This window comes from Hemibagrus wyckioides, linkage group LG29, assembly GCF_019097595.1.
Source record: "Hemibagrus wyckioides isolate EC202008001 linkage group LG29, SWU_Hwy_1.0, whole genome shotgun sequence".
NCBI lineage: Eukaryota > Metazoa > Chordata > Actinopteri > Siluriformes > Bagridae > Hemibagrus > Hemibagrus wyckioides.
In genome coordinates, this window is record NC_080738.1 from 10,853,431 (window position 1) to 10,881,332 (window position 27,902).

Sequence of the window (27,902 nt, forward strand, 5' to 3'; positions counted from 1 at the left end):
GATTGAGATAGAGAGAGTAAGACAGAGTGAGAGAGAGAGAGAGAGAGAGATGTTGGCAGATAAGATCATGCAGACAGAGCCCGCTGAGATAGAATCCTCATTAACCCTCTTGTCCTTGGCCATTGTGTTTGTCTAGAATCATTCAGCCTGAGAACAAGATGTGATCAGTGATGAAATGGACATGCGGCTTAGATTATAGAACAATGAGTCAAAAAGAAAATGAAAAATACCCAAACTATGAAACTGAGAAATTGAAAGTCCTTAAAACAAACAGAGCCGTTAATTGGGTACTGGTGTAGACTTTGTAGTATTATATGCCATTTCAACGTCTACAATGACTGCGTTCGTCCTTATACAGTATCGGAAAATATGTCAGGGAGAGATCTGAACTTTAAGAAGCAAAAAGTTTTATTTTCTGTGGAACTAATCGACTCTTTTCCGTGTACTCATTGCTTTGCCAAGTACAAATAACAAGCTGCATACTGTATACACTCAAGCACAAAGTTGTCCTCGTGGTGTGAAACACTGCGTCAGCAAGAAACGTCTATTTCTGTATCTACCCATAACATGTACTTGGCAGTAATGTCTGTACACTGGAAGCTGGTTGATGGAGTGCCTCAGGGGATGCATAGTCAACTGGTATTGCACTGCAATCTGAACTTGTTGCTAAGAAGTTTGTGGAAGCAGAGCAGCAGATATAACGTGCAACTAAAGACAGACTTCTTTGCTCACAGTTAGCAAGCAGACCCTTTCATTAGGAAGCTCTTGCAGCAGCAGCAAGCCTGTGTTTTTCCTCTCTGGGATGAGACATTTCTGTCTATGATATGTATGAAAGTATCTTAGTTCCAGCAATCCCAGGGGAATTAGTGCTGTGGCTGTCGTCTACAGTGCTACCATGCTCAGCATGAGTTGTTACTGCGCACAGCGGACTGGCTGAATCCACCTGGTGTGTACAATAATGTTCACCACACGCTGAGTGGATGTACTAGATACAGATAGAGTGGCATTCGTACTGAATCTAGATTAGTGGCAATCATAACATCTGAAAAACACTTGAAACAAGATTAAGAGTAGAGAAATCCCACTAGCTTACCGTCACCAAGCCCTGGTTGGTGGTTCAGCTGGACCTCCTTAATGGAATGATGTGCATGAGGTGACAATCAGAAAGGGAATATCTACGTAGCACCAATGTTTAGTTGTTAATCTTCATCTTCTTCTTTCAGCTTTTCCCTTCAGGGGTCGCCACAGAGAATCATCTCTCTCCACCTATCCCTATCTTCTGCATCTTCAACCCACCAGCTTCATATCCTCATTTATTCCATCCATATACCTCCTCTTTGGCCTTCCTCTTTTCCTCCTGCCTGGCAGCTCCATGTCCAGCAATCTCCTACCAGTATACTCACTCTCCCTCCTCTGAACATGTCCAAACCATCTTAATCTGGCCTCCCTAACTTTGTTCCCCAAATATCCAACATGATCGGTGCCAAATATGCATTTATCAAATGTTTAAGCTCAATCCATTTTGCATCCATCCATCCATCCATCCATCCATTCAACCACTGTAGCTCTTATCTGACACAAGGGACAACCTGTATGGTGTGCCAACCATCACAAACACCCATTCACACACTACAGACAATTTAGAGATGCCAATTACCCCCAAATGCATGTCTTTACACGGGGAGGAAACCAAAGGAACTCCCTGAAGCATACTGAGAACATGCCATCTTCATGCATGTAGGATGGAGGTGGGAATCAAACAGAGAACCCTGGATAGGGCTTTTTTTTAAAAAAAAGATCTACTTATACAGATAGAAAGTAGCATTTTTGTCATTAATTGGAGTTTAAAGTTTACTGGAGCAATAAGTGTAGAATAAACTTTAACCTACACATGTAACTTGTCGTGTTATGTAACTTCACAGCTATACTGCTGGGAGCAGTAGAACACTCTTGCATGGCAGATTTGAGTTCCCTGCTTAATGTGAGCTGCTTGTAGCAAGAATCTTACTGTAGATCATTTGGTATTTGAAATTGACTGAGCTGTCAAATATGAGGCTCATGTGGCCACGGGTTATAGTATTAATGAAAAATCATGTATATTGGAACATGGAATATGTATTCATTTGATAGCTAGATCTTAAATATTAGATATTAAATGTTGTCTTTAGCTTTAGAGGCCTTGTTTGTGTGGTGAAATACTTTGTACTAAAGTAACGGAAGCATATAACCTTCCTAAATAGCATTTTATGGACATATATCCTATATTACCAACAATATGTACGTTTTTAAACAGCATGAAATCATTCAACACACAGGCAACGAATAAGCAGTTAAATGGGATGAATGTGAATAAATAATTTAATACACTTTAATAGGTAAAGTGAAACAGTTTACTTCATGGGTTTTGGCTGTGTAGAGACTGCATTATAGAATCGATTTAAAATGATATAACTGTAAAGGTTTAGAAGTAAATGTGAGACAGCATTGCTAGGTTGTTGTTATCCATTAAATTGCACTGGATTTTCTGATGTATTACTGAGTATAATAGGACCTTAGAGGACAGCATGGTGGTACAGCAGGTAGCTTTGCTGCTGCAGGGCTTCAAGGTCTCTGGTTTGATCCTAAGCTTCAGTTACTGACTGTGTGGAGTTTTGCTGGTTTCCTCCTATCTACCTAAACATGCCAGTAGGTGCACTGGTCACTCTAAATTGCTTGTAGATGTGTGTGTGTGTGTTTGTGTGTGTGTGTTGTTCTGTGATGGACTAATGTCTGATCCAGGTATATATATATATATATATATATATATATATATATATATATATATATATATATATATATATATATATATATATATATACTTCCACACTGTGCTCACGGTTTCTAGATAGATAGATAGATAGATAGATAGATAGATAGACTTCAATAAAATATCAATAAAACATGTTATAGTGCAGAAATAACTTCTTTTATATGAACATAAAATCAGTCAGCTAATGTACATGTATATTCACTGATCAGGCATAACATTATGATCACTGAGAGGTGAATAACGCTGATGATCTCCTCATCATGGCACCTGTTAGTGGGTGGGATATATTAGGCAGCAAGTCAACATTTTGTCCTCAAAGTTGATGTGTTAGAAGCAGGAAAAATGGACAAGTGTAAGGATCTGAGCGAGTTTGATGAAGGGCCAAATTGTGATGACTAGATGACCGGATCAGAGCGTCTCCAAAACTGCAGCTCTTGTGGGGTGTTCCCGGTCTGCAGTGGTCAGTATCTATCAAAAGTGGTCCAAGGAAGGAACAGTAGTGACCGGCTACTGTTGCTCAAATTGCTGAAGAAGTTCTTATTGAAAGGTGTCAGTGCATGATGGGTCAGGGCTGTTCTGGCAGCAAAAGTGGGACCCACACCATATTTAGGCAGGTGGTCATAATGTTATGCCTGATCGGTGTATGTTATTTTGCAACCTAGATAATCTATAAAACAGAGACATTCATGCAAATTAAGGTTATTTTTTTTTACACAGAGTAGTTTGTCTTATACTATACACAGTCTTATATAAACATTACACATCTGTAACATCTGTCTGCGTGGCTTGCATGTGAAATGCGCGCGTGCATTTCGGACTACAGGTATTTTCACGCACGCGAGCCACCTGCCGAGCACGAGCACTGCTCGCAGCTCCCAAAACTCTGCTCGCGGTGCTTGATACGAGGCACGAGCTCATTTTGTAACCGGCGTTTCTATGCAATTTGATTGACCCGCTGCGCGAGAAGTATGTCCCTTTTTGTGGCCACGGATTGAAATGGAGGAGTATATTCGACGGTTCAACTCGGTTTCGCGCTAAAAGAGGAAGAGAGAGTGAGTGAGTGAGAGAGAGAGAGAGAGAGAGAGAGAGAGAGAGAGGTGGAGAGCTCGCGGCCATACTGCGCCTCACACACGTCCAAGTCGCGAGACCAACCTGGGGCGCGCGAGACAAATTACATCACGCGCCGCTTTTTTGTTTTGGGAAACCTGTAAAGTTTTGAACGCGTTATAAATTGGACTCATTTGCTATCTTGGCATTTAGTAGAAATTAGAATGAAGACAAAAAACAGGGATCAAAGCCTGTCCGACTCCAGAGAACTCGATGGATCCTACGACCAGCTGACTGGTAAGTTTGGAACTTTGTTTTTGCAAAACAATAAAACATGCAGTTTATCAAAAAACCAAAACAAAAATGCACCACATTTAATTGTCGATACACAGTTGCAAAACATTTTGCACAACAAACTGCATATTTTGTTGTTAGTGCGCATTTGGCACGCCAGCATGCGTATAGTTCTGTGTGGATGCATTTTATTTAACGGCTTTCCTCTTTGCTGACCTGGCTTCATACTACAGTTTGAAGGTTCTTACACCTGTTAACATGTTCATAAGTCACGAAAGATTCGTTTTACATCTGTATGAACATTTAAAGCCTTAACAGAGGTGGATTATCAGATGCACCAAATATATGGGAGGCATTCCATCGGATGGAGTGAATACAGGGGTTAAGTGAGCTCTGCAGGGAAGAGTGAAAAGTACTCCAATGGTCACATGGTGAATAAAATCAAATGCAAACGATGTAGTCCAGAGTAGCTGAAGGAGGTTGGACACGTGCGACTTCACAACATGAACAGATTAAGAGTGGAGACAGTATAGATTTGCATTACAGCATAAGAGATTCGGGGACATGGATGTCCCCTTCTTACATGGGATGTCCTAGTATCTGATCTGTTACAATTTATGAATGATACGAACATGCTGTTTTTGTACGTTCAGTAAAGACGTTGTTACGACTTTGAGAGAATTTAGACATTCTGACCTCAGCGTTTTCTTTGTATGTATTGTAAACCATTCTACAACAGCAGGACCGTGTTCTTGAAATGTTCTACAGATCAGGATATCCACAAGGCATCTTGACGACCTAATGCATGACACAAAATTGTCCAGGAGATTGCCGACATCGCTTCAAGATTATTAAGGAAACTTGCATGTTGAAATCTGAGCAGTCTGTAACTATCTATCTCAAGGTGTTCCTCAAAGCCAGGTTTAAGTATGCCAGAGCTTGTGTTCTATATTTGTTTTTATTTCATTATATATTATTCATGTTACCAGTATGAGCAGATTGCTCTACAACCATTTATTTATTTATTTATTTATTAATTAAATAAATATGTCAAGAACTTGTGATATCATGATAACAAAAGCATTTATACCATGGGATTGTCGGCCTATAGCATGCTACACATCTTTATTTGCTTGAAGCAAAGCTGGCTATTGAGAATGTGTTTGTGTGACTGCATCAGATTTTACTGTCTATAATTAGATTGGGCATAGTTATTCATCAGTTCTTCACACACTTTCTTCTTGTCATCATGTTCACACTGATTTCCCTGATATTATTCCATTAGTCTTTTATATTAAGACTTTAAAAAAATAATAAAAAAAATCAGTAAGCACAGAAGTGGTGTCAGGACATTATGATTATTATGATTTTATTCATTGTGTTATGAAAAAGAAAAAACCAACGAACTATAGCAATGATAGATACTGAAAGTAGTGTCAGTGCTCTGCTGTCGGAAATGAAAACTCTGTCATCCAAAAAGGAGTGCATTATCTTCCTGCCAGACTGTGTTTTAAATACATGGGCATACATTTAGACTACCTGAACAGTTACAGTTTAATTATCACACTGAAAGGGAACTACATAAGCAGGGGTAGTAAATCCTCTGAAAGAAACGTTACATATGGATATGGAGCACTATAAAAGATTTGTGTGGATATTTTTTTTTTTAATGCAACAATACAGAGAACAGAAGGGAGAGCAAAAAGCTAGGGACTCCCAAGGAAAAAGGGTTGAGAACCACACAAATGCTTGCAGAGAGAGTGGAATCACAAAGGAGTATATAACCTGCTTGGATTACATGCCAAGACACAGGTGAAACTCATGAACCATAGCAACTGATTCCTTGGAGACAAGAACTGCTGGTGATGAGTGGATGGCTATAAGGGTCAAAATACCTGAGTAAAAATGAACCTATCCTCAATACCCAATCAAACAACACATTTTGAAGGTAACAGGACTGCGTCTGTGAATAGAAGACACAGGAAGAGACCCCACCTTGTTAGGTGAACCATGAGCCAAGTATCCTAGCCAGGTAACTAGTATCTTACTTGTTTCTAGGATATGACCGTAGTACAGTCCTAAACCAAGTTGGCTTCATTTGCTGAGATGGTCATGATGTTTGGAACACAGAGCAGTGTTTTCTGGGTTAATGTTAAAGTGTGTCAAGGAAAATAGTAATTAACAAACTGTTGTGAGGGATGTGTATCAGTGCTAGAGCAGAATGGCCAGGACCACAGAAAGAGGCACCAGACAGGCTGGGGCAACAGTTTAAGGCACCTGGTACTAACTTGGTCTTTAGTGTGGCGGTCATGTAAATGCGGAAGAGAAGGGAAAAACTAGATCCAAAATAAAAAGGCTACAAGATAAACTTTCCTTATTAGTGCTGAACCAGAGTTATGTCACCTTCTACCATGTGGCAATGAGGTTTTTCATATTTATGCTTAAAATATAAAAAGAAAAGTAGACAAGTCAAACAAAATAAAAAAAGAGAGAGAACAATGAGAGGATGGTACGAGCTGAAGGGTGAGGCTGTGCAGAAGTGTTAGCATTCTTCTGGGAGATACCTCATGGGATAGTAGGTTGCAGAACATGGACTTTGGAGAACGGAACAGGGTTATCTGGGGCTAATGACAAAGTAGGTATCGTGGTAAATGGTGAGTACTAAGCTGTTGTGAGGAATACTGGTCAGAGCCAGAACAGATTGGACAGGGCCTTAGGCTGAGGCACGCCAAGAGGTTGAGACAATAGGTTGAGGAGATTCTCTTGAATCTGGGCACCTGTCTTTACAGTGAGCATGCACAAGAGCTGTCTGACTCTTTGGATTTTTTCCTCCAGAGGTAGAGTCTTTACCTAGGTATACAAGTGACATGTTAATAAAGTGATAACCGTGTTTTTAATTTGTGGTGTTAATTTGTCCCTGCCCTCTGGATGGCAAGAATGGGATTTCATCTTTGTATCGGAATGATACTAGCCAGTTGTGAGGGTCTGTGAGGTCATGTGTCCAGCAGAATACAGGAAAGTACTCCCTTTCAAGCTTGTTTGTCTGTCCTGTGATGTTACATTAGCAGCAGTTCATAAATCTTCAGTGGCAGGCTTCACATGGCTTATGATGCAGGTCTTCTTGTGAAAGGAGAGATCTATGAATGACTTAATTGCGAGAAAAACGGAGTGTCTGACACTTCATCCACTGCTTAGCCCTCAAAACATAATAAAGCCTTCAGCCTTTCCTTGAAGGGTCATCTTATCGTATGAGATGCTGTATTGACTGAGCATCCCTTGTTTCTTGATTATTCTTTGCTCAACAATATTGGATCCACTGTGTTTAATGACTTGGACTTTTTAAAACATTGTAAAGTTTTACTGCACTCTTCTAACAGCTCATTTGAATGAGAGAGCTCAGCATATAAGGAAGCCAACCCAAGTTTGTTCGCTATCATTAAAGGAACGCTCTAGAATTCTGTGCTGTGTATATGCATTTTTTCCACACGTTTGGTTTTATAGATGGTACAAAACCCCTCGCAGGCTTCCAATGGGCATAAATCCTAACTCTCTAAATGGTTTTTAAAACTGTACTACTATTATGCACCACTGTTATGTTATGCAGCAGAATCATACTTGCCAACAGCAGGGTTAATAATTCAGTGGTATGTTGGCACCTAATAATTGTAAATCCTATAACTTGCCATTGGATTATTTTACAGCACTGCATTTTCGTTATAAATGAAAGCTGACGTTATTTTGTGATTTGTATACCTGTTTAAATGCCAAATGGCACCATAATGTCAGAAGACTGTGGACACCTGACAAATAACCCCCATTATAGATTTAGGTCCCCTTTGCTGTTATAATAATTTCCACTCTTTTGGCAAAGCTTTCCACTAGATTTTGGAACATGGCTGTGGGGATTTGCTTATTTAGCCATAAAAGCATTCTTGAGATCAGGCACTGAGGTCAAACAAAAAAGACTTGTGCATTGTTTCATCCGCCCATCCATCCATCCATCCATTCATCTGTTCTCTACACCACTTATCCTACTGGGTTGCAGGGAACCTGCAGCCTAGCCAAGGAGACTTGGGGAACAAGGCAGGACAGAACAACCCTGGACTGGATGCCACTCTATCACAAGACATAGTTACATACACAACCCCACACCCCTTCACACCCTGTGGACAATCAGCCTTCAACACATGTCTTTGGACTAGGGGAAAAATAGCCATAGGTAGAGGAAACCCCCAAGGCAAACTCCACAGGTTTTTCCACAGCAAGCTTGGCAAAATTCATGGACCATGCTTTAAGCATTATCATGCTGGAACAGGTTTAGACTAGACCCCTTGGGATCGTTCTCAATGCATCAGCAGACACAGACATTGTGGACAATTGTGTGCTTTGTGGCAACAGTTTGGAGAAAGCTCACATGTTGGTATGATAGTTAGGTGTCCACATACTTTTGATCATATTATCACCATTATCACCATTTGCCAAAGTGCAAAAACTGTTCTTGAACCTGGCAGCAGTTGAGATAACCAATCCCTGGAACTCTTGCAAATGGTGGTCTTGTGCTTGCTTCTACCACACACTATTGCAGTGTACTACATGCCGAGTAGCATGATTGGTACAACTGGTCATGTTCCTGTTTCAGGTTTCGTGATGGTGGGGAATGGGTTACTACGATAACTAGCAGAAGAATCCGAATGTCTTATCCAAAAATAAAACTGACTTTCATAGAACTGGGGATCCATAATTAGCTGACCTGAGCTTCACTGCTTCAATGTTGGTACCAAAGGACAGTAATAAAAACAAAAACTTTCTGCCATTTTGCAAACCTGCTGCCTGGAATTGCACTCCATCATTCCACAGTTTGGTGCCGTCCCCAGACACGCCCAGAATCTGTTCTGGTGACAACTCCTTCCCTGATCAAATGTAAAATAAGGAATCCTGGCCAAATGTGAAAATGAAAATAAATAAAAAAAAATTAGTCTGAAATAGCTTTGTACATCTCTTCTATATTCACCTATCATAGTAATTTCTGAATCAGCCTCAGGCACCAAAGCTTCAAAGAGATGACATGTTTTCATGTGGATGTCGTGATCAAGGCCCGTCTTGACAGCAACCAAAGGGGAGACATTAATGCCAGACACAAAGATTCAGTGTGTAAGACTATAGTTTTAGATATAATCTAATCGATTGAGTGATCAGACAAGTCCCAGGTCAAACTCTTATATGAAGTGACAGTCTCTTCTGGAGGAAAAGAAGTTAAAGAAATATCCAAGGGACGAGGAGGAGGTGACAGGCTCATATATCTGCACTGAGGAACAACAGAGCTGTTGACATTCCTTTCGAGAGGACAGTGAGGAGAAATAGCAAGCAAATCTGCCTTTCTTTTTTACTAGGATCAGTACAGTGTCTATAGACTCTCTTATTCTTCTTTGGTCATCTCATTCCAGTAAAAATCTATGCGTCTTACAATCTGTTTATTCACAGAATAAACATGGATAAGGATCATTCTGGCTTGATTGTACAGAGCTATTTTAGGAGCACTCAGAAATTCTTACAGGTAGTAATCAGTTCTTGGGTTTTCATCATGCCTAGCATCTACATTGTCAGTGGATGAAAAAAGAAAAGCCTTGCAGAATTTTGATGCAGAGAGCAGCACTGGTACAGTACGATGCTCATGTTAAGGGTGAGGTGTATAACCACAATGGACACTACCTCAGGTTTGCAGATTTATTTTCCCACTAGGCATGTTTGCTGTATCTTAGTGTAATTGTTCCCGGTCATATATATATGATTTATTTTATTATTTTGCACAGTAAGGCTTCCTCTATACTCACTCACGCCATCTACATGTCATTGAAACCAATCATGTCGTCATCAAACCCGTATTATTTCCTGTGGACCCGAGTACGAGCTGTGTCGCTGTAACAGTTATCACAGCACTGCAACTGAACTCGCAACCACTCAGGTTCGGTACCTCACTGTTCTTCCCGGTCCACATGACTGCCTTCACATTACTCATTTTTCATGCGAACCGTGCAGACTGAACTGCCAAAAAGCGTGAAAGCCTCCTAAGCCTATTTTCTGCCAGCACACAGTACCACTCCTCTTTTCCTTTTTCGCTGCTCTCTCAAGCATAAAAATGATTTTATCGACTAGTTTCCTAAATGCAAATATCTGTACTGACGGCATTGTCGCCGTGATGAAACCTAGTTCATTACTCTAATAAGATACTCACTCCTACGCTGTCTGGAAGAGGGAAGTTTCACGAAGTTTGTATTTGAACAGATGCCAAGGCGTGTGCTTGTAAATCTGGCGTCCAGTAAATCTGCCATTCTAAGCGAAAAAGCATGTAAATAACAATTGACAGTTGAATATCACAGTCGTTCGCAAATTAACCTATATATAATGCTTGAAGCAGCGTGCTTGTGTTCATTACACATTACTTCAAGGGCAAGACTGGCTTCTAGCAGACTCTCAAACGACGACGATGTATCGAAGATGAAGTCCTCTCCTAATAAGCCATTAGAAGAAATCTGTGGTTCTTATTCTTCGCATTCTTTTCATCAAGTTCTGAAAATAACAGTGATTAGATAAGTAAGATTTTATGTTAGTGAAGGTGCTTGTGAATCCCACTCATGATGATATGGGCTCATTTGGAGTTCTGGCATAGAAACTTTCTCTTTTTTTTTGATCTATCAGATTTGAGTTTCTCGTTCTGTGTGCAGTACAGTATCTCAGCGATGTGGGCTGGTAGTGTGAAAGTGTGTGTGTGTGTGTGTGTGTGTGTGGGAGAGGCTAGCATGACTCAGATCTACCTCTTCAGAGACTTCGGGTGCAAGCTGTGCACATGTGACAGGACTGACCTGTGTTGCTTTAAGGTAGCGTGGGTGACGGCTGCCTTGCAAAAAATAAAAAATAAAATGAGAAGAAATACCCCCCCCCCCTTGCTCTTTGATTTGGAACAGCATTCTAGAAATAGAAGCCGGTTTAGAGCTTCTCCGTTTGTTCTTCAGAACACGTTGCACCACCACAAGCTCAAAATCACAAGGCGATGTTAAGACCCTGGACCACACTTAAAGCACATTATTATTATTATTTTTTTTGCAGACATTTACTGAAAAAGAAAGTTTTACACGTCGGAAATGATTGTCCTTTTTTTTCTTTTTTTCTTTTCCAGTTTATTCCACCTAGGGACCAAACGCCTTCTGTTGGTTTTTTTTTTTTGTGTGTTTGTGTATTTCCTCCCTGTTCAAGGAGAAAGGTCATTTCTATTTCATCCACAAAAATGAATTCGATGCATGATGTCACGGTGAGTCACGAAAATGTGGAGAGTTCCTTTGAACAATCCATACTGGAGAGAATTTGACTCCTCACTCATCCCATGCAGATTTTCTTTTAGCTTTCAGCTTTTTATAATTCAGGTTGCTACTAATATTTCATGGACGAGCCAGGAGTAAAGAAAGCAGGGGGGTGGAGCGAAAGCCTTCCTTCACTTCCTACACATCAGAAATACTGTGATAAACTGCAGAGTAATATAATGATCAGTCTATTAATATGTACAAAATATATTTCAAACCTTTTTTAGCGTCCTGTGAAAATTTAAGGTTTAAATAACCTCTTCATTTCCCAGAACGCACCACGGCCGCTCCAGATCACGTTTCCCACGAACCTCCTGCACCTATACGAACAAACCGCAAACATTCAGCCAGTTGTGAAGCGTTACTCAGTTTGTTTTTTCACTCTTGACATTATTAAGTGTTTTTTTTTTTCCCTTGTGTATCTTATTCCGGTTTTGATTAATTGTCCATCTTCCCATTTCCGTGTTTGGCTTGCTTAGTATTTCCTGCTTGATCATTGCACAATCCTAGCTTGTGTTTTGACTGGTTTTAGAGATCTCTGGCTGTTTTAATAGCTTTATTAAAAATCTTTTTCGACTGTTAGATTTGGCTAAGCAGTGGTTTGGGTGGCGTGCCAATGTATTCGATTTCTCTAATACGTAAAATAAGTAAGCTTGACCAGAGTCCTTGTGGGGAGAAGAATTTATTGAAGGTAGCAGTGTAGCGGGTCTTCAACAGCGGGTCGGTCTTTAAAGTATCTTAACCCAAAGATCTGTCTGTGAGACAAGAATACAGAACTGTAAGGACCTCCTGTGGGTTTGTTAGTGTTGTCTGGCCCACACCCATCTCCTGTATGGGCCATCACCTGGCCCACACATATCTCCTTGGGCCATCTTGATGAAACCCCCACAGACACAGCTGATTGTATCTGAGAGGCAGTCACAATGTAAATGTATTCGATTAATGATAAACATAATCTTTCAAAAGGCATCCATCTCGACTCACTGTTTGTGACACTTTAATGATCGTATTAAATAAATAAGCAGCCGTTTGTACAAACACAGCTGGAAAAACAGTCTGCATAATAATGACCTTAACAGTAATACATTTTTAAATAATATTTATCTGCTAACTAACAGGCAGAAATGACATAGAAATCTCCTGCCAGCAAAACACACTCATCCCACAAGATTCTGCAGTTCTGCTCTTCGTAATCATGGAATTATAAATGTATATAACTGTAAATTCGTAGCTTACCCTTGTTTATCTCTTTATATGTATACTTACTGTATATACACTGTATTTTAGCTCTGTTACTGTTGTACATACAATGCTATCTATCTATCTATCTATCTATCTATCTATCTATCTATCTATCTATCTATCTATCTATCTATCTACTTGAGACACAGAAACTATAGACATGTTTCTGTATTAATGCACTTGTCTAGCTAGCTAGTGTCCATTTTTAAACAGAGAGTTCCACATTTATAATTTGTCCACCCATGAGAATATCATCGTCTGTCACCGATCACGATTTCAGACCACGGTGATACCCTCTTGCACCATACAATCGCCCAGTCCTACTTCGTGCACTCTCATCCCACCGCTCTCATCGTCTGCAATTCCCTACAGGCATGTTTAATGGTGCATTCCCACAGCAGCGCTTTGGGAAAACCGGCGATCATCGCCACACTTTGTTTCGAGAGCCTGCTGGGAATTTCATCTTGTAACACTCGAGAAAGCAGGTACCGCTGAGAGGCAGAAGATGCTTCAAATAAAGGCGTAAACATTCATTTCACTAGCTTGATGGGATAGAATCGAATAGCTGCTGGTTATTGCTGACATGGGATCCCGAACCAATGGCTCGGTGTGTCGCTGCTGCAAGGTTTTCACTTGCATTTGCATCTATGATTCTTTGTATTGCCTTGGATGAAATGGTCATTACAATAAACAAAGCCTGTTAAAATGATGTGCCCTAGAGTGACTGTAAACATCTACACTCCTACTCTTTCTAGCTTTAATGTGATAGCAAAAAATCAAATATAAAAGCAAATATAAAGGATTTTGAAAAGAAAAGATGCAAGAAACTTATACAATAAATGCGCACATGCTTTAAGTAGCTATCTATCCATGTTGTGTACAACTTATCCTACACTGAGTCACAGGGATTATATCCCAGGGGACGTGGGGGAAACACTGGACAGGGTGCCGGTCCATGCCATGTTAGAATCACTTACGCTATGGACAATTTACAGATGGCATGCAGCTTTGGATTGAGTAAGGAAACTTGGAGTAAACCCCTCGAACCCATAACCCCGTAGGTAATACAGCCCTCAGCACTATATATTACACCAATCAGGCATAACAATATGACCACCTGCCTAATTTTGTGTTGTCTTCCTTTTGCTGCCAAAACAGCCTATGGACTCCACTAGATCCCTGATGGTGTACTGTGGTATCTGGCACCAAGATGTTAACAGCAGATCCTTTAAGTCCTGTAAATTGCAAGGTCTTAAACTTACAGGACTTAAAGGATACATTTGATATATACTGACCACTGCAGACCGGGAACACCCCACTAGAGCTGTAGTTTTGGAGATGCTCTGATCCGGTCATCTAGGCATCACACACGCTTCTAACACATCGACTTTAAGGACAAAATGTTCACTTGCTGCCTAATATATCCCACCCACTAACAGGTGCCATGATGAGGAGATCATCAGTGTTTTTCACTTCACCTGCCAGTGGTCATAATATTATGCCTGATCGGTGTATATCAATTAGACGAATAATAACAAAGACCATTGTATACATAGACCTTCTGTATCATTATACCACTGAAACAATATCAAAACAATATTGTAAATATATATTTTAAATATCCTGAGAATGATATAAATAGCTCAGATACTTTCTTCTGGAGTGCAGTGTCCTTGTTAAACAATTTATCAAAGTTGAAACGACTTCCTGTTCCTTTTACACTCAGTGATTTTACAGCTGCGACTCTACACCCGGCCTTAACTCAGACGGATTATTCAAACAAAGTCATCTGTAAGCACTGCAAATAAATAATTGACGGAAACTCATGTTTCGACGCTTACGCTGCACATTTGTATTTGGATTAATTGCGGATAATTTGTCAAACTGTGACAAATGGGACAATACTAATGGCGCGTTTAATGTTGCATTATGGATGTTTCCTGAGTTTCTTGAAAGGAAGAAAAATGGAGGTAAATAGCAATAAAATAGTTTCTCACAATCTGAATAATGTTAAAACTAGGATCTGTATTCGTGAAGGAAGTGATTATTGCCCTCACATTACACTATAGTTTGTTTAATTGCTTTTAAAAATAGCATCACATTCATAATTTTTGTGTGTACAATAGCAGCACTGTTTGTTGTGAATGGTGGTACCTTGGACATACACTACATTGCCAAAGGTTTTGGGACACCCCTCCAAATCATTGAATTCAGGGGTTGGACTCGGCCCCGTAGTTCCAGTGAAAGGAACTCTTAATGCTTCAGTTTCATACCAAGACATTTTGGGGATGACCCCTTCCTGTTCCAACATGACTGTGCACCAGTGCACAAAGCAAGGTCCATAAAGACATGGATGAGTGAGTTTGGTGTGGAGGAACTTGACTGGCCTGCACACAGTCCTGACCTCAACCCCATAGAACACCTTTGGGTTGGGAGCATGAAATTGTCACAGGAACTAAGGGTCCAACACTGGAATTAAATGATTTAGAGGGGTGTCCCAAAACTTTTGGACAAACTATATACTGTATCACTCAGGTTCTAAGTCTCAACCTTTACACTGATTGTAGTAACACATCAGTCTGAAATATGATGTTAATTTAATATCATTATGGTGTTCTTTAAGGAATACTACAATATACACACTGGGAACACCTACCCGTTTATTTAGTTATCTGATCAGTCAATCATGTGGCAGCAGTGCAGTGTATAAAACCATGCAGATGCAAGACAACAGCTTGAGGAAAATGTGTAATCTATGATCTCTGTGATTTTGACAGTGGTATAATTGTTGGTGCTAAATGGACTGGTTTGAATATTTCAATAACTACTGATCTGGGATTTTCACCTACAACAGTCTATAGAGTTTATTCAGAATGGTGTGCGAAAGAAAAAGCATCTAGTGAGCATCACTTCTGTGGATAGATACACCATGTTGATGAGAGAAGTCAATAGAGAATGGCCAGACTGGTTTGAACTGACAGAAATGATATAGTAACTCAAATAATCACTCTGTACAACTGTGGTGAGCAGAAAAGCATCTGCGAATGCAGAAGCTTGGAGCAGATGAGCTACAACAGCAGATTATCATGTGAGGTTCTTTTAGTCAAGAACAGAAACCTGAGAGCACAGTAGGCACAGGATCACCACAAATGGATTGTTGATCACTGGAAAAAAACTGAAAACAGTGGTTAAGAGTTGTTGTTGTATGGTGTTTCTATTAAAGTGGCTGTGTATATTCAAATTAAGTGTGATATGTAGCCTGGTCTGATGTGTCTTGATTTCTGCTGAGGCACACAGGTGGTAAGGTTAGAATTTGGTGCTGGCATCATGAATCCCTGGACTCAACGTGCCCTGTGTCATCTCTCCAGGCTGGTGGAGGTGGTGTGATGGTGTGGGGGAATGCCACAGACGCTGAGTATTGCTGCTTATCATATTCATTCCTTTATAACCACAATTTACCATCGTCTAGTAGCCACTTCCAGGATGATGATGATGATGCACCATGTCACAGAGTAAAAATTGTCTCTAACTGGTCATGACCTTGACATTAAGTCCAGTGTTCTTCAGCGGACTTTCCAGTCAGTGGATCCAGTAGAAATTCTTTGGGATGTGGTAGGACAGGAGATGAATGTTCATCTGAAGAAGCTGTATAGGAACTGCATGATGCAATCATGTGAACATGGACAAGAATCTGAAAGGAGTGTTTTCGTATCTTGTGAAATTCATGCCATGATGAATTGCTTAGTATTAGTATAGTGGGAAATATTTCATGGTATTTTTCACTAAATCATAATATATATTTATGTTTCATTAAAGTGAATCTGTGGAGAGAGAAAGTGTCTGTGTGTGAGAGAGAGAGTGAGAGTGTGTGTGTGTGTGTGTTCTGTTGAGTGACACCCCTTAAGGAAAAATACCATGCTAGTGTGAGTTAGACATCATTTGAAGTGACTGATGGCTCCAGTGGATGTGTCACTGTTCAACAGTTTCCTCTATTTTTGCAAATCTGAGAATCAGACTCTACTATTTGTTTGCAAATTCCTCAAAGATCGTGTCTCGGATTTTTTTTGTTTATCTTTGTTTGTGCTCCAGTGCATTTGAATTGAAATAGCCTAAAACACGTGACGTCTTCCTGTAGGAGTAAAAAGCCAGTGACTGACTAGCCGCTAATAGAATTTTAAAATCATACATACGTCATACATTAGTTCTGTAGTCCATTAATTAACAGGTATGAAGAAATATTTCATATATTAGCAGCTATACGAGCTCTGATGTGTTTTCCAGTCCTGTGTGGTTTCATGGAATCCAGAACTATGCTAATTTAACCAAATGTAATAACATTTAACCAGCTAGTTAGCATAGTACTAACTTAGCATAGTACCATCATAGTACTTATCCTCCATTATCTTTTTGCTTACACTGGCTACTTTAATAAGAATTCGGAAACTCGTATCTTACAAACTGTGGGACCAAATTGCACCAAAATTTAGACACGTTCTCAAACGACTTCTCTGACCCACTGGGGCCCCAGGGCCCTGAGATAAGGGACCAGCAAACCTGTTGCATTTAAAGCCACGTAATTTTCACCAACAGCATTTTATACCCACCTACAAGATCCAAGACAAGTCCAGCGAGCCCTGGGTCGCCCTTATAGCACTTCAGGGGACCAAATGCTCATCTATGGGCCAATGGGGCCTACACAGACACACTCATTAGTCCAGCCCGTCATCTAACTTCATGACATCAACCCTGTTACAAATAAAAGACTTGCTAATGCTGCAACAATCCATTTCCTGCTTCCTGTTTATGTTTACAGCTATAGAATCTTTACTTACACTTGTTAATTTCAGAACAGTATAGTGGACAATGCTGCTCTGTGGATAGTGATGTCTGTTGTCTGTCTTGCACTGTCTTCTGTCTTGCACTGTCTTCTGTCTTTCACTCTTTGCACACATGCACTTTATGTAGAACTGTGTTAATGTAGTTAGTTCTGAGCTCTGTGATGCTTTGTGTAGCTCTGGGTTTTGTGTAGCACTGTGATCCTGGAGGAACATTGTTTCATTTCACTGTGTACTGTACCAGCTGTATATGGTTGAAATGACAAAAGCTACTCGACCTTCAGAATCAAAGCATATACACATGAACCACCATGTTATTCCTATAAAACAGTGATTGTAAAGCTAATATACTAAAGCACTGCCCTGCTCTTAACAATACTAGACAATGCTTTTTACTCGGGAAATGCATATGTAGAAGATCCAAAAGGGCTCAGCAAGAAAACTCCTAGAATTCAGATTGGATATTAAAGTGAAGGACTATATGTAGCTGCTGTTGTTGAGAATGTTGATAAGATTGAGTTGATACGTTGTAAGATTTTATTGTTATAATACTGTAGAAATGTGCAGATTGTCCTCTTTTACTTTCCTTATTCTTGCTGTGGAAATAGATATTTATGATGATGTGCATTAAAAAGAACAATATAGATAGATAGATAGATAGATAGATAGATAGATAGATAGATAGATAGATAGATAGATAGATGAACGAACAGACAAATAGATGTATGGATGGATGGATGGATGGATAGATAGATAGATAGATAGATAGATAGATAGATAGATAGATAGATAGATGAACGAACAGACAAATAGATGTATGGATGGATGGATGGATGGATGGATGGATGGATGGATGGATGGATAGATAGATAGATAGATAGATAGATAGATAGATAGATAGATAGATAGATAGATAGATGAACGAACAGACAAATAGATGGATGGATGGATGGATGGATGGATGGATGGATGGATAGATAGATAGATAGATAGATAGATAGATAGATAGATAGATAGATAGATAGATGAACGAACAGACAAAGATGTATGGATGGATGGATGGATGGATGGATGGATGGATGGATAGATAGATAGATAGATAGATAGATAGATAGATAGATAGATAGATAGATAGATAGATAGATAGATAGATAGACAGACAGATACATACATACATAGACAGACAGACAGATACATAGATAGATAGATAGATGGATGGATGGATGGATGGATGGATGGATGAATGGACAGACGGACAGACAAATAGATGTATAGATGGCAGCTAGATAGATGGATAGATAGACAGACTGATAGGCAGATAGACAGACATGGATGGATCGATCGATAGATGGACAGAGAGATAGACAGACAGACGGAAAGATAGATGGAAAGATGGAAAGCTAGATACATACATACATACATACATACATACATACATACACTAGGTGCGTTTACATGGACACTTTTTAATCAGATTGGACATTATTCAATCAGATTGACGAATCCGATCACAGCATTTACATGAACGTGGTATAAAGTAATCAGATTGTTATGCGCGTTTACATGACACATGATTAGAATCGGATTAGATCTTTTGACATGCGCACAGTCCACGAAAACAGGATTCCCGCCGTTCCAGGCTGGACGTACTAGCGCCCGTCATTTTACCTATGACAACATCCGTACGTCATATGTCATTCTTGCATCATTGCACATGCGCAGAACTTTCCAGGAACATATTCCATCCATTAAGTGTTTACATGTCCTCTCGATCGGACTAAAAATGGTTTAAACCACCCCTTACCATCCAATTGGAATTTTAATCGGATGTGGCAAATTCCATCTGATTGACGTGTTTACATGACACTTTTTTAATCTGATTGTGACGATTGGATTACAAGTGTCCATGTAAACGCACCTATAGATGGATGGATGGATGGATGGATGGATGGACAGACAAATAGATGGATAGGTGACAGCTAGATAGATGGATGGATGGATAGACAGACAGACAGATAGACAGACATATGGATGGATGAATGGACAGATAGATAGACAGATAGATGGAAAGAGAGAGAGAGAGAGAGAGAGATGAATAAGTAGACAGATAGACGGGCAGATGGAAAGAAACTTTCTGTTTCTTGTATCTTGTTGGCCTCAAGGTTCGACATGTGTGTTCTGAGATGCTTTCAGACTACACATGAAACCTGGCATCCTCTAAAATTTCCAAATACTGCGATGAAATGTTTACCAAAGCTTCTGTTTTACTCATGAATCTTGGTGGAATTCACTCTTTTTAACACTGCATTATTAAGCTGCACGAGCTGTTCAATATTCACAATTCATTGATTATTTAATTATTGGTGCATTTCAGGAAGGACATTTCAGTGCATCCCTGAGTACATCCATATAGCCTGAGCTTAGTTTGAAATGAAAGCAAGAGGGAAACATATGGATGTGGAGAAACGCAGTCTTTTCACAGACTGTTTATAGCCGCTCTGGCAAACAAATCACATTCGTTGGCAGGCGATTACTCATTAGCCGAGTCGGATTTCATTAGCGTGACGGGATTTTCTTTGACTGATACACTTCAAACTGGTGAACTACTAAGACAAAAAGGTTGCGCTGACTTTACTGGATCTAAATGTTATAGAGCTGCTGGACTCGCAGGTAACTGACAGTTCAGGGTGTTTGTGCTGTAGACAGTCAGCAACAGGATGTACCGTTCAAGGTGCACATACCATTCGCTCCGGAATTAGTGGGCTATATGTGAAAACGGGGCCCACGCACAAGGAAAAACCAGCATTTTGGGGACAGATGGTGGCTCAATATTTCTGAGTTCCAAGTTTTATATCATCAGACATGTGGGTTTTATTTATTTTTTAAGCCCATGCTTGAGGTACTGTATACCATTGGTATAACTGTATACCAGTTTAGTTCCTGTTGGTACATTTGTTATAGTCATGATAAACTGTCACTCTCTCTCTCTCTCTCTCTCTCTCTCTCTCAATTCAATTCAATAAGCTTTATTAGCATGACTCTAGAGTTTACAAAGTTGCCGAGGCGCTCTCTCTCTCTCTCTCTCTCTCTCTCTCTCTCTCTTTTTGTCTCTTGCTCTTCTTCAGCCTCTCTCTGTCTGTCTCTCTCTCTCTCTCTCTCTCTCTAAAAAAAAAAACCAAAAAACCCTGCAGCTTGTCATTTTAACTCGAAACAGGAAAGTGTAAACTCCTTTGTCCTGAAAACTCCTATGCTGCAAATCTTTGTAAAGGCTGTTTGCTCTGTAAAAACAAAGGCTCTGTAAAAACCGAAGCTCTGTAAAAACAAAGGCTCTGTAAAAACAAAGGCTCTGTAAAAACCGAGGCTCTGTAAAAACAAAGGCTCTGTAAAAACAAAGGCTCTGTAAAAACCGATGCTCTTAAAAACAAAGGCTCTGTAAAAACAAAGGCTCTGTAAAAACCGAGGCTCTGTAAAAACCGAGGCTCTGTAAAAACCGATGCTCTTAAAAAACAAAGGCTCTGTAAAAACCGAGGCTCTTTAAAAACCGAGGCTCTTTAAGAACTGAGGCTCTGTACAAACCGAGGCTCTTTAAAAATTAAGGCATTTTAAAAATCGAGCGCTCTGTAAAAATCGAGGCTCTGAAAAAACCGAGGCTCTTTAAAAATTAAGGCATTTTAAAAATCGAGCGCTCTGTAAAAATCGAGGCTCTGTAAAAACTGAGGCTCTTTAAAAACCGAGGCTCTTTAAAAATTAAGGCATTTTAAAAATCGAGCGCTCTGTAAAAATCGAGGCTCTGAAAAAACCGAGGCTCTTTAAAAATTAAGGCATTTTAAAAATCGAGCGCTCTGTAAAAATCGAGGCTCTGTAAAAACCGATGCTCTTAAAAAACAAAGGCTCTGTAAAAACAAAGGCTCTGTAAAAACCGAGGCTCTTTAAAAACCGAGGCTCTGTAAAAACTGAGGCTCTTTAAAAACTGAGGCTCTTTAAAAACCGAGGCTCTTTAAAAATTAAGGCATTTTAAAAATCGAGCGCTCTGTAAAAATCGAGGCTCTGTAAAAACTCTCTCTCTCTCTCTCTCTCTCAATTCAATTCAATAAGCTTTATTAGCATGACTCTAGAGTTTACAAAGTTGCCGAGGCGCTCTCTCTCTCTCTCTCTCTCTCTTTTTGTCTCTTGCTCTTCTTCAGCCTCTCTCTGTCTGTCTCTCTCTCTCTCTCTCTCTCTAAAAAAAAAAAAAACAAAAAACCCTGCAGCTTGTCATTTTAACTCGAAACAGGAAAGTGTAAACTCCTTTGTCCTGAAAACTCCTATGCTGCAAATCTTTGTAAAGGCTGTTTGGGGAAAGAAAAGCTCACACTTGAGACACTCCTTCTATAAATGTTAAATAAATATCTCCTGAACTGTCAACGTTACTTATTTCCTTAGATTAATAACTGAGTTACTGAGCCCCACTTAAGCAGACATTAAGCTGAGTATTTTTTAAAAAATTTTTTCCTAGATAAATGGTACCTAGATATAAGTGCTTTATACAAAAGGATCGATTTGTTATAGATAAATGAATTACAAATCATTTTTTTTAATGGAAATTACTTATAGTTGTTATTGTCAGAGGTGGTTCCAGGTGGTTAGAATATCAAATTAGTATGAATAGCTACTAAAGGGCGATTAGTAAGGGACAAACAAACTAGAAAAGTTATTAAGGCAGATTTACACTTCTGCATTTACTGTATATGTGTTTGTGTCATGATGCAGAGAGGGGAAAGATGATGAGCAAAGACATCTTCCCTCTCTTATGCGTCTTAACTAAATAGTATGGCAAGGAGTTTTGTCTGGTTGTGTATACGTAAACAGGTAGACAGAATGTTGTGACACATTAACATTATTAAAATCAGAGTAATACTGTCTGAAGTACATGTGAAATTTTAACAATAAAATTTTGAAGAATAAAGGGTAAACATGAAAATCTGTGTCTGTTCAGTTCCATTTTATTTGTTTAACAGCTTTACAGAAATATACAAATTCAGGATTTAAATTTTAAGTGTATAAATTTATGCCTAATAATCAAGCCATATGATATGAGGAAGAAATCTTGAGAGGAACCAGACTCAAAAGGGAACCTCATCCTCATCTGGTTGACACCAGAGAGTGTGATTATAAATCATTTCCTTTCTATAACTTGTACTGGTCAAAAAGTGCAACCAGGAAATTCATTCTAGTTTTAACATGAAGTCTATGTTGTTGTCTATTAACTGTCCACTGATGGAAATCCGAGGCTCTGTTAAAACTGAGGCTTTTTAAAAATTAAGGCTTTTTAAAAATCGAGCGATCTGGAAAAACCGAGGCTCTTTAAAACCGAGGCTCTGTAAAAACCGAGGCTCTTTAAAAACCGAGGCTCTTTAAAAACAAAGGCTCTGTAAAAACCGAGGCTCTTTAAAAACGAGGCTCTGTAAAAACGAAGGCTCTTTAAAAACAAAGGCTCTGTAAAAACCGAGGCTCTGTAAAAACCGAGGCTCTTTAAAAACCGAGGCTCTGTAAAAACCGAGGCTCTGTAAAAACCGAGGCTCTGTAAAAACAAAGGCTCTGTAAAAACCGAGGCTCTTTAAAAACGAGGCTCTGTAAAAACGAAGGCTCTTTAAAAACAAAGGCTCTGTAAAAACCGAGGCTCTGTAAAAACCGAGGCTCTTTAAAAACAAAGGCTCTGTAAAAACAAAGGCTCTGTAAAAACCGAGGCTCTGTAAAAACAAAGGCTCTGTAAAAACCAAGGCTCTGTAAAAATAAAGGCTCTGTAAAAACCGAGGCTCTGTAAAAACCGAGGCTCTTAAAAAACAAAGGCTCTGTAAAAACCGAGGCTCTGTAAAAACCGAGGCTCTTAAAAAACAAAGGCTCTGTAAAAACAAAGGCTCTGTAAAAACCGAGGCTCTGTAAAAACCGAGGCTCTGTAAAAACCGAGGCTCTGTAAAAACAAAGGCTCTGTAAAAACAAAGGCTCTGTAAAAACCGAAGCTCTTAAAAAACAAAGGCTCTGTAAAAACAAAGGCTCTGTAAAAACCGAGGCTCTTTAAAAACCGAGGCTCTGTAAAAACCGAGGCTCTTTAAGAACTGAGGCTCTGTACAAACCGAGGCTCTTTAAAAATTAAGGCATTTTAAAAATCGAGCGCTCTGTAAAAATCGAGGCTCTGAAAAAACCGAGGCTCTTTAAAAATTAAGGCATTTTAGAAATCGAGCGCTTTGTAAAAATCGAGCGCTCTGTAAAAACTGAGGCTCTTTAAAAACCGAGGCTCTTTAAAAATTAAGGCATTTTAAAAATCGAGCGCTCTGTAAAAATCGAGGCTCTGTAAAAACCGATGCTCTTAAAAAACAAAGGCTCTGTAAAAACAAAGGCTCTGTAAAAACCGAGGCTCTTTAAAAACCGAGGCTCTGTAAAAACTGAGGCTCTTTAAAAACTGAGGCTCTGTAAAAACCGAGGCTCTTTAAAAATTAAGGCTTTTTAAAAATCGAGCGCTCTGTAAAAATCGAGGCTCTGTAAAAACTGAGGCTCTTTAAAAACCGAGGCTCTTTAAAAATTAAGGCATTTTAAAAATCGAGCGCTCTGTAAAAATCGAGGCTCTGTAAAAACCGAGGCTCTATAAAAACCGAGGCTCTTTAAAAACCGAGGCTCTGTAAAAACCAAGGCTCTGTAAAAACCGAGGCTCTTTAAAAACCGAGGCTCTGTAAAAACCGAGGCTCTTTAAAAACTGAGGCTCTGTAAAAACCAAGGCTCTTTAAAAATTAAGGCTTTTTAAAAATCGAGCGCTCTGTAAAAATCGAGGCTCTGTAAAAACCGAGGCTCTTTAAAAACCGAGGCTCTGTAAAAACCGAGGCTCTGTAAAAACCGAGGCTCTGTAAAAACCGAGGCTCTTTAAAAACCGAGGCTCTGTAAAAACCGAGGCTCTTTAAAAATTAAGGCATTTTAAAAATCGAGCGCTCTGTAAAAACCGAGGCTCTTTAAAAACCGAGGCTCTTTAAAAACCGAGGCTCTGTAAAAACCGAGGCTCTTTAAAAACCGAGGCTCTGTAAAAACCGAGGCTCTTTAAAAATTAAGGCTTTTTAAAAATCGAGCGCTCTGTAAAAACCGAGGCTCTTTAAAAACCGAGGCTCTGTAAAAACCGAGGCTCTGTAACAACCGAGGCTCTTTAAAAACTGAGGCTCTGTAAAAACCAAGGCTCTTTAAAAATTAAGGCTTTTTAAAAATCGAGCGCTCTGTAAAAATCGAGGCTCTGTAAAAACCGAGGCTCTGTAAAAACCGAGGCTCTTTAAAAATTAAGGCTTTTTAAAAATCGAGCGCTCTGTAAAAATCGAGGCTCTGTAAAAACCGAGGCTCTTTAAAAACCGAGGCTCTGTAAAAACCGAGGCTCTTTAAAAATTAAGGCATTTTAAAAATCGAGCGCTCTGTAAAAACCGAGGCTCTTTAAAAACCGAGGCTCTTTAAAAATGAAGGCTTTTTAAACATCGAGCGCTCTATAAAATTTGAGGCTCTGTAAAACCCGAGGCTCTGTAAAAACCTGCATTTGAACATCAGATATCATTTGAGAGATATTTGTTTAAGTAAAATTTTCATAGCAGATTTTTAAAAACAGTTTAGAACTTCATATTCATGACAACCCTAAATATCTCCTAACAATAAACCTACACCACATCAATGACTATATGTATTATAATATGATATATTGTCTTTGTGGAGCAATCTGTTTTCTCAGATGTTGTGGAGCAGCAACTGCATTTATATTAACCTAACTGCTGTCTGAGCTGAGTGGTTATTCAAAACTACAAACCTTTTTATACAACCAGTTTGGAGAAATGGAACCTTGCTGCGGTTTAACAAACTATTACGCCATGTGCCCAGATGAACCCTGGCATGTTTTTGCTCTTGGTGCACAGGATATTTATGCAGGTGAGAACACAACAGTTAAACTAGTGTGTGGATCAAACCAGCCAGTCAGTGTGAAGTAGCTTAACTGCAGGAAATGAACCAAACAAATAGTTGTGCAGAATTTTTGTAGACGTGATCTGCTACATGATATGAGGCCAAAGACAGTGCTGTAACGTCCAGAGAACTTTCTTTGTTGTTTTGGATTTAAGGTGGTGCACAACCTTCAGCTCGGTGGCAGAAGATTAATTGAATCGAGTCTGGTGGGCTGTGTTCAAGGGTGGCCTAGCGCCTGATGATTAGCTGTGGTCTCAGGGTCCGTGCAGGTCCTGTCGATATTCACAGCACCTTTTGCCTCTTTTGCATTATAAGTCAAGGAAGGCTAACTTGGAGTAGAGTGGCCTCGAGCATGGATCATCGATTAGCTTCAACAGGTAACAGCACAGCAAAGCAGAACACACTTCTAAGAGGAAACATACACACCCACACACACACCCACACACAAAAAGAGAAAATCCCAAGAGCAACATTCTATTCTTACTTACTTATTACCTACTTAATACTTATTACAAATTTATTACCTACTTACTACTTACCATCTACTTATTTATTTACCACTATACCATTTTGCAGTATTTTAAATATTAGGATCTAGAAAATAAACCTTAATGGTGACCAGATTAGCTGTACCATAAAGCTACGATTGTCAAAGTTCAGATGATTCTTCTGAGTAAAACCTTCACATTTCCTTTCAAGTCCTAAATTAGCTCTTCCATCTGATGCAGCTTTATAGCTCAACTTTTTCTGTAGCAAAATGCACATGTGCTGTATGACAGCTGGCTTCTCACTTGGCTCCTTAACCAGGTTTTAGATTGAGTTATTTTTCAACACAGCTGAATACCGCATCACTGCAATCAGCCCTTGTCTCTGTAATCTGGCAGGAAGTGCTGGTGCTAAAATTCTAGCTGTGTGTTAGGTGAAAGATAATCAGTACTCAAATGAGGCTTGCCATTAAATCAGTGTTAGTCGTATGAATTAGTATCCGTTGTGATCAGATCAGTGTGATGGACTGGCATCCCGTCAAACATGAAGTCCAGGATTAACTGAAGGAATGAATGAATTAGGAGCTGCACTAGTCTATTGCTCTTGAATGCTTGATTCTGATTGGTCAGAAGCTGCTACAAACCAATCGGAATGTTAATTTTTCCTGTTTCCAATCAAATCCAGCTCAAAAAAACCACTTCAAGCATAGAGATAGAGCTGAGGTCTGATGAAGTGCCGAATGTCAAGTGCCGAGTCTGTCATAAAGTTTGGTGTGGCTGTAGATAATGCTTTAAATAATTAAAAGACAAATTATACGCACCGTCATTCCTTCTACTACTTTCCATCATCCACAAGAACGAGTGAGGGTATTGCTCTTATCGTTTAAATTGTACTGTGATATTCTTTCCCAAATCCCTTCTTCCTGAAATTAATTTCTGACAACGCCAATGCTCCTAATGTATATTCTCTTTTAGGATATAATCTCTCCTCAGTGTCGGGAGTTAACCCATGTCTATTAAGCACTATTAACCACACTTATTTCATGAGCTTACTTACTCTACAATACAGTAATATTACAATCATATCATCTTTAAGGTTATATTGGTATTAATTCAGTTCAGTTTTAATTATACAGTGTTTTTAACAACGGGCATTGTCACAAAGCAGCTTTACAGATATCCAGGAAGCAAGGAGGAGAGAGTGGCAAGCAGGGATCTCCTAAGGCAACAGGAGTAGAGAGAGAGAGAGAGAGAGAGAGGTCTAGACATAAAGAAATAGTGTGTATAAATCCTAAACACTAATTGGAAGGCTCTTCTTTCATTTTTATTATATAGGTACCAACAATGAGCCTGAACATTTTGATTGAAGGAGGTGTGTTCCAGGTTTCTTTAATATTTAGATGAAACACCACCGTAGAAGCTTGTTGCTTTAGCTTTTTTCCTATTGGATGTTGTTCTGACCCTAATTAGGAATAAGGGGGTATAGACAATGGATGGATGGATGGATGGATGTTGTTCTGATGGCATACAGGGAACATCCATGTTCTTTATAGTGTACAGTGTACAGTGTGCTACAAACTGCTTTTGTGTGGGGTTTTGCAAAAATGTTAGCACATTGTACACAGTTAGAGAAAAGTATTTATAATCACACTCTCTGGTGTCACCCAGATGAGGATGGGTTCCCTTTTGTGTCAAGGCTTCTTCCTCAAGTTTTTTCTTGGCACCATCTCCTCTGGCTTGGACATTAAGGATAAATTTAAATTTATAATGTATAATTTATATATTTCTGTAAAGCTACTTTGTGACAATGTCTATTGTGAAAAGTACTGTAAAAACAATTGAACTGAATTATCATAAAGACCATATAAAAAGGCTC

At 39.4% G+C, this 27,902-nt stretch overlaps 1 protein-coding gene across 2 annotated transcripts in view; it reads left to right on the top strand.

Moving 5' to 3' along the window:
• Positions 1-3,683: 3,683 nt before the first annotated feature.
• The window catches only part of LOC131349041 (Kv channel-interacting protein 2-like), a 199,092-nt gene continuing 174,873 nt past the window's right edge, over positions 3,684-27,902 (top strand). For both annotated transcript variants that reach the window (XM_058384355.1, XM_058384360.1), the window contains exon 1: positions 3,684-4,153. In XM_058384355.1, coding sequence (XP_058240338.1) covers positions 4,081-4,153 — 73 coding nt within the window. In that variant the 5' untranslated portion in view covers positions 3,684-4,080. The remainder of the gene's footprint in view (positions 4,154-27,902) is intronic.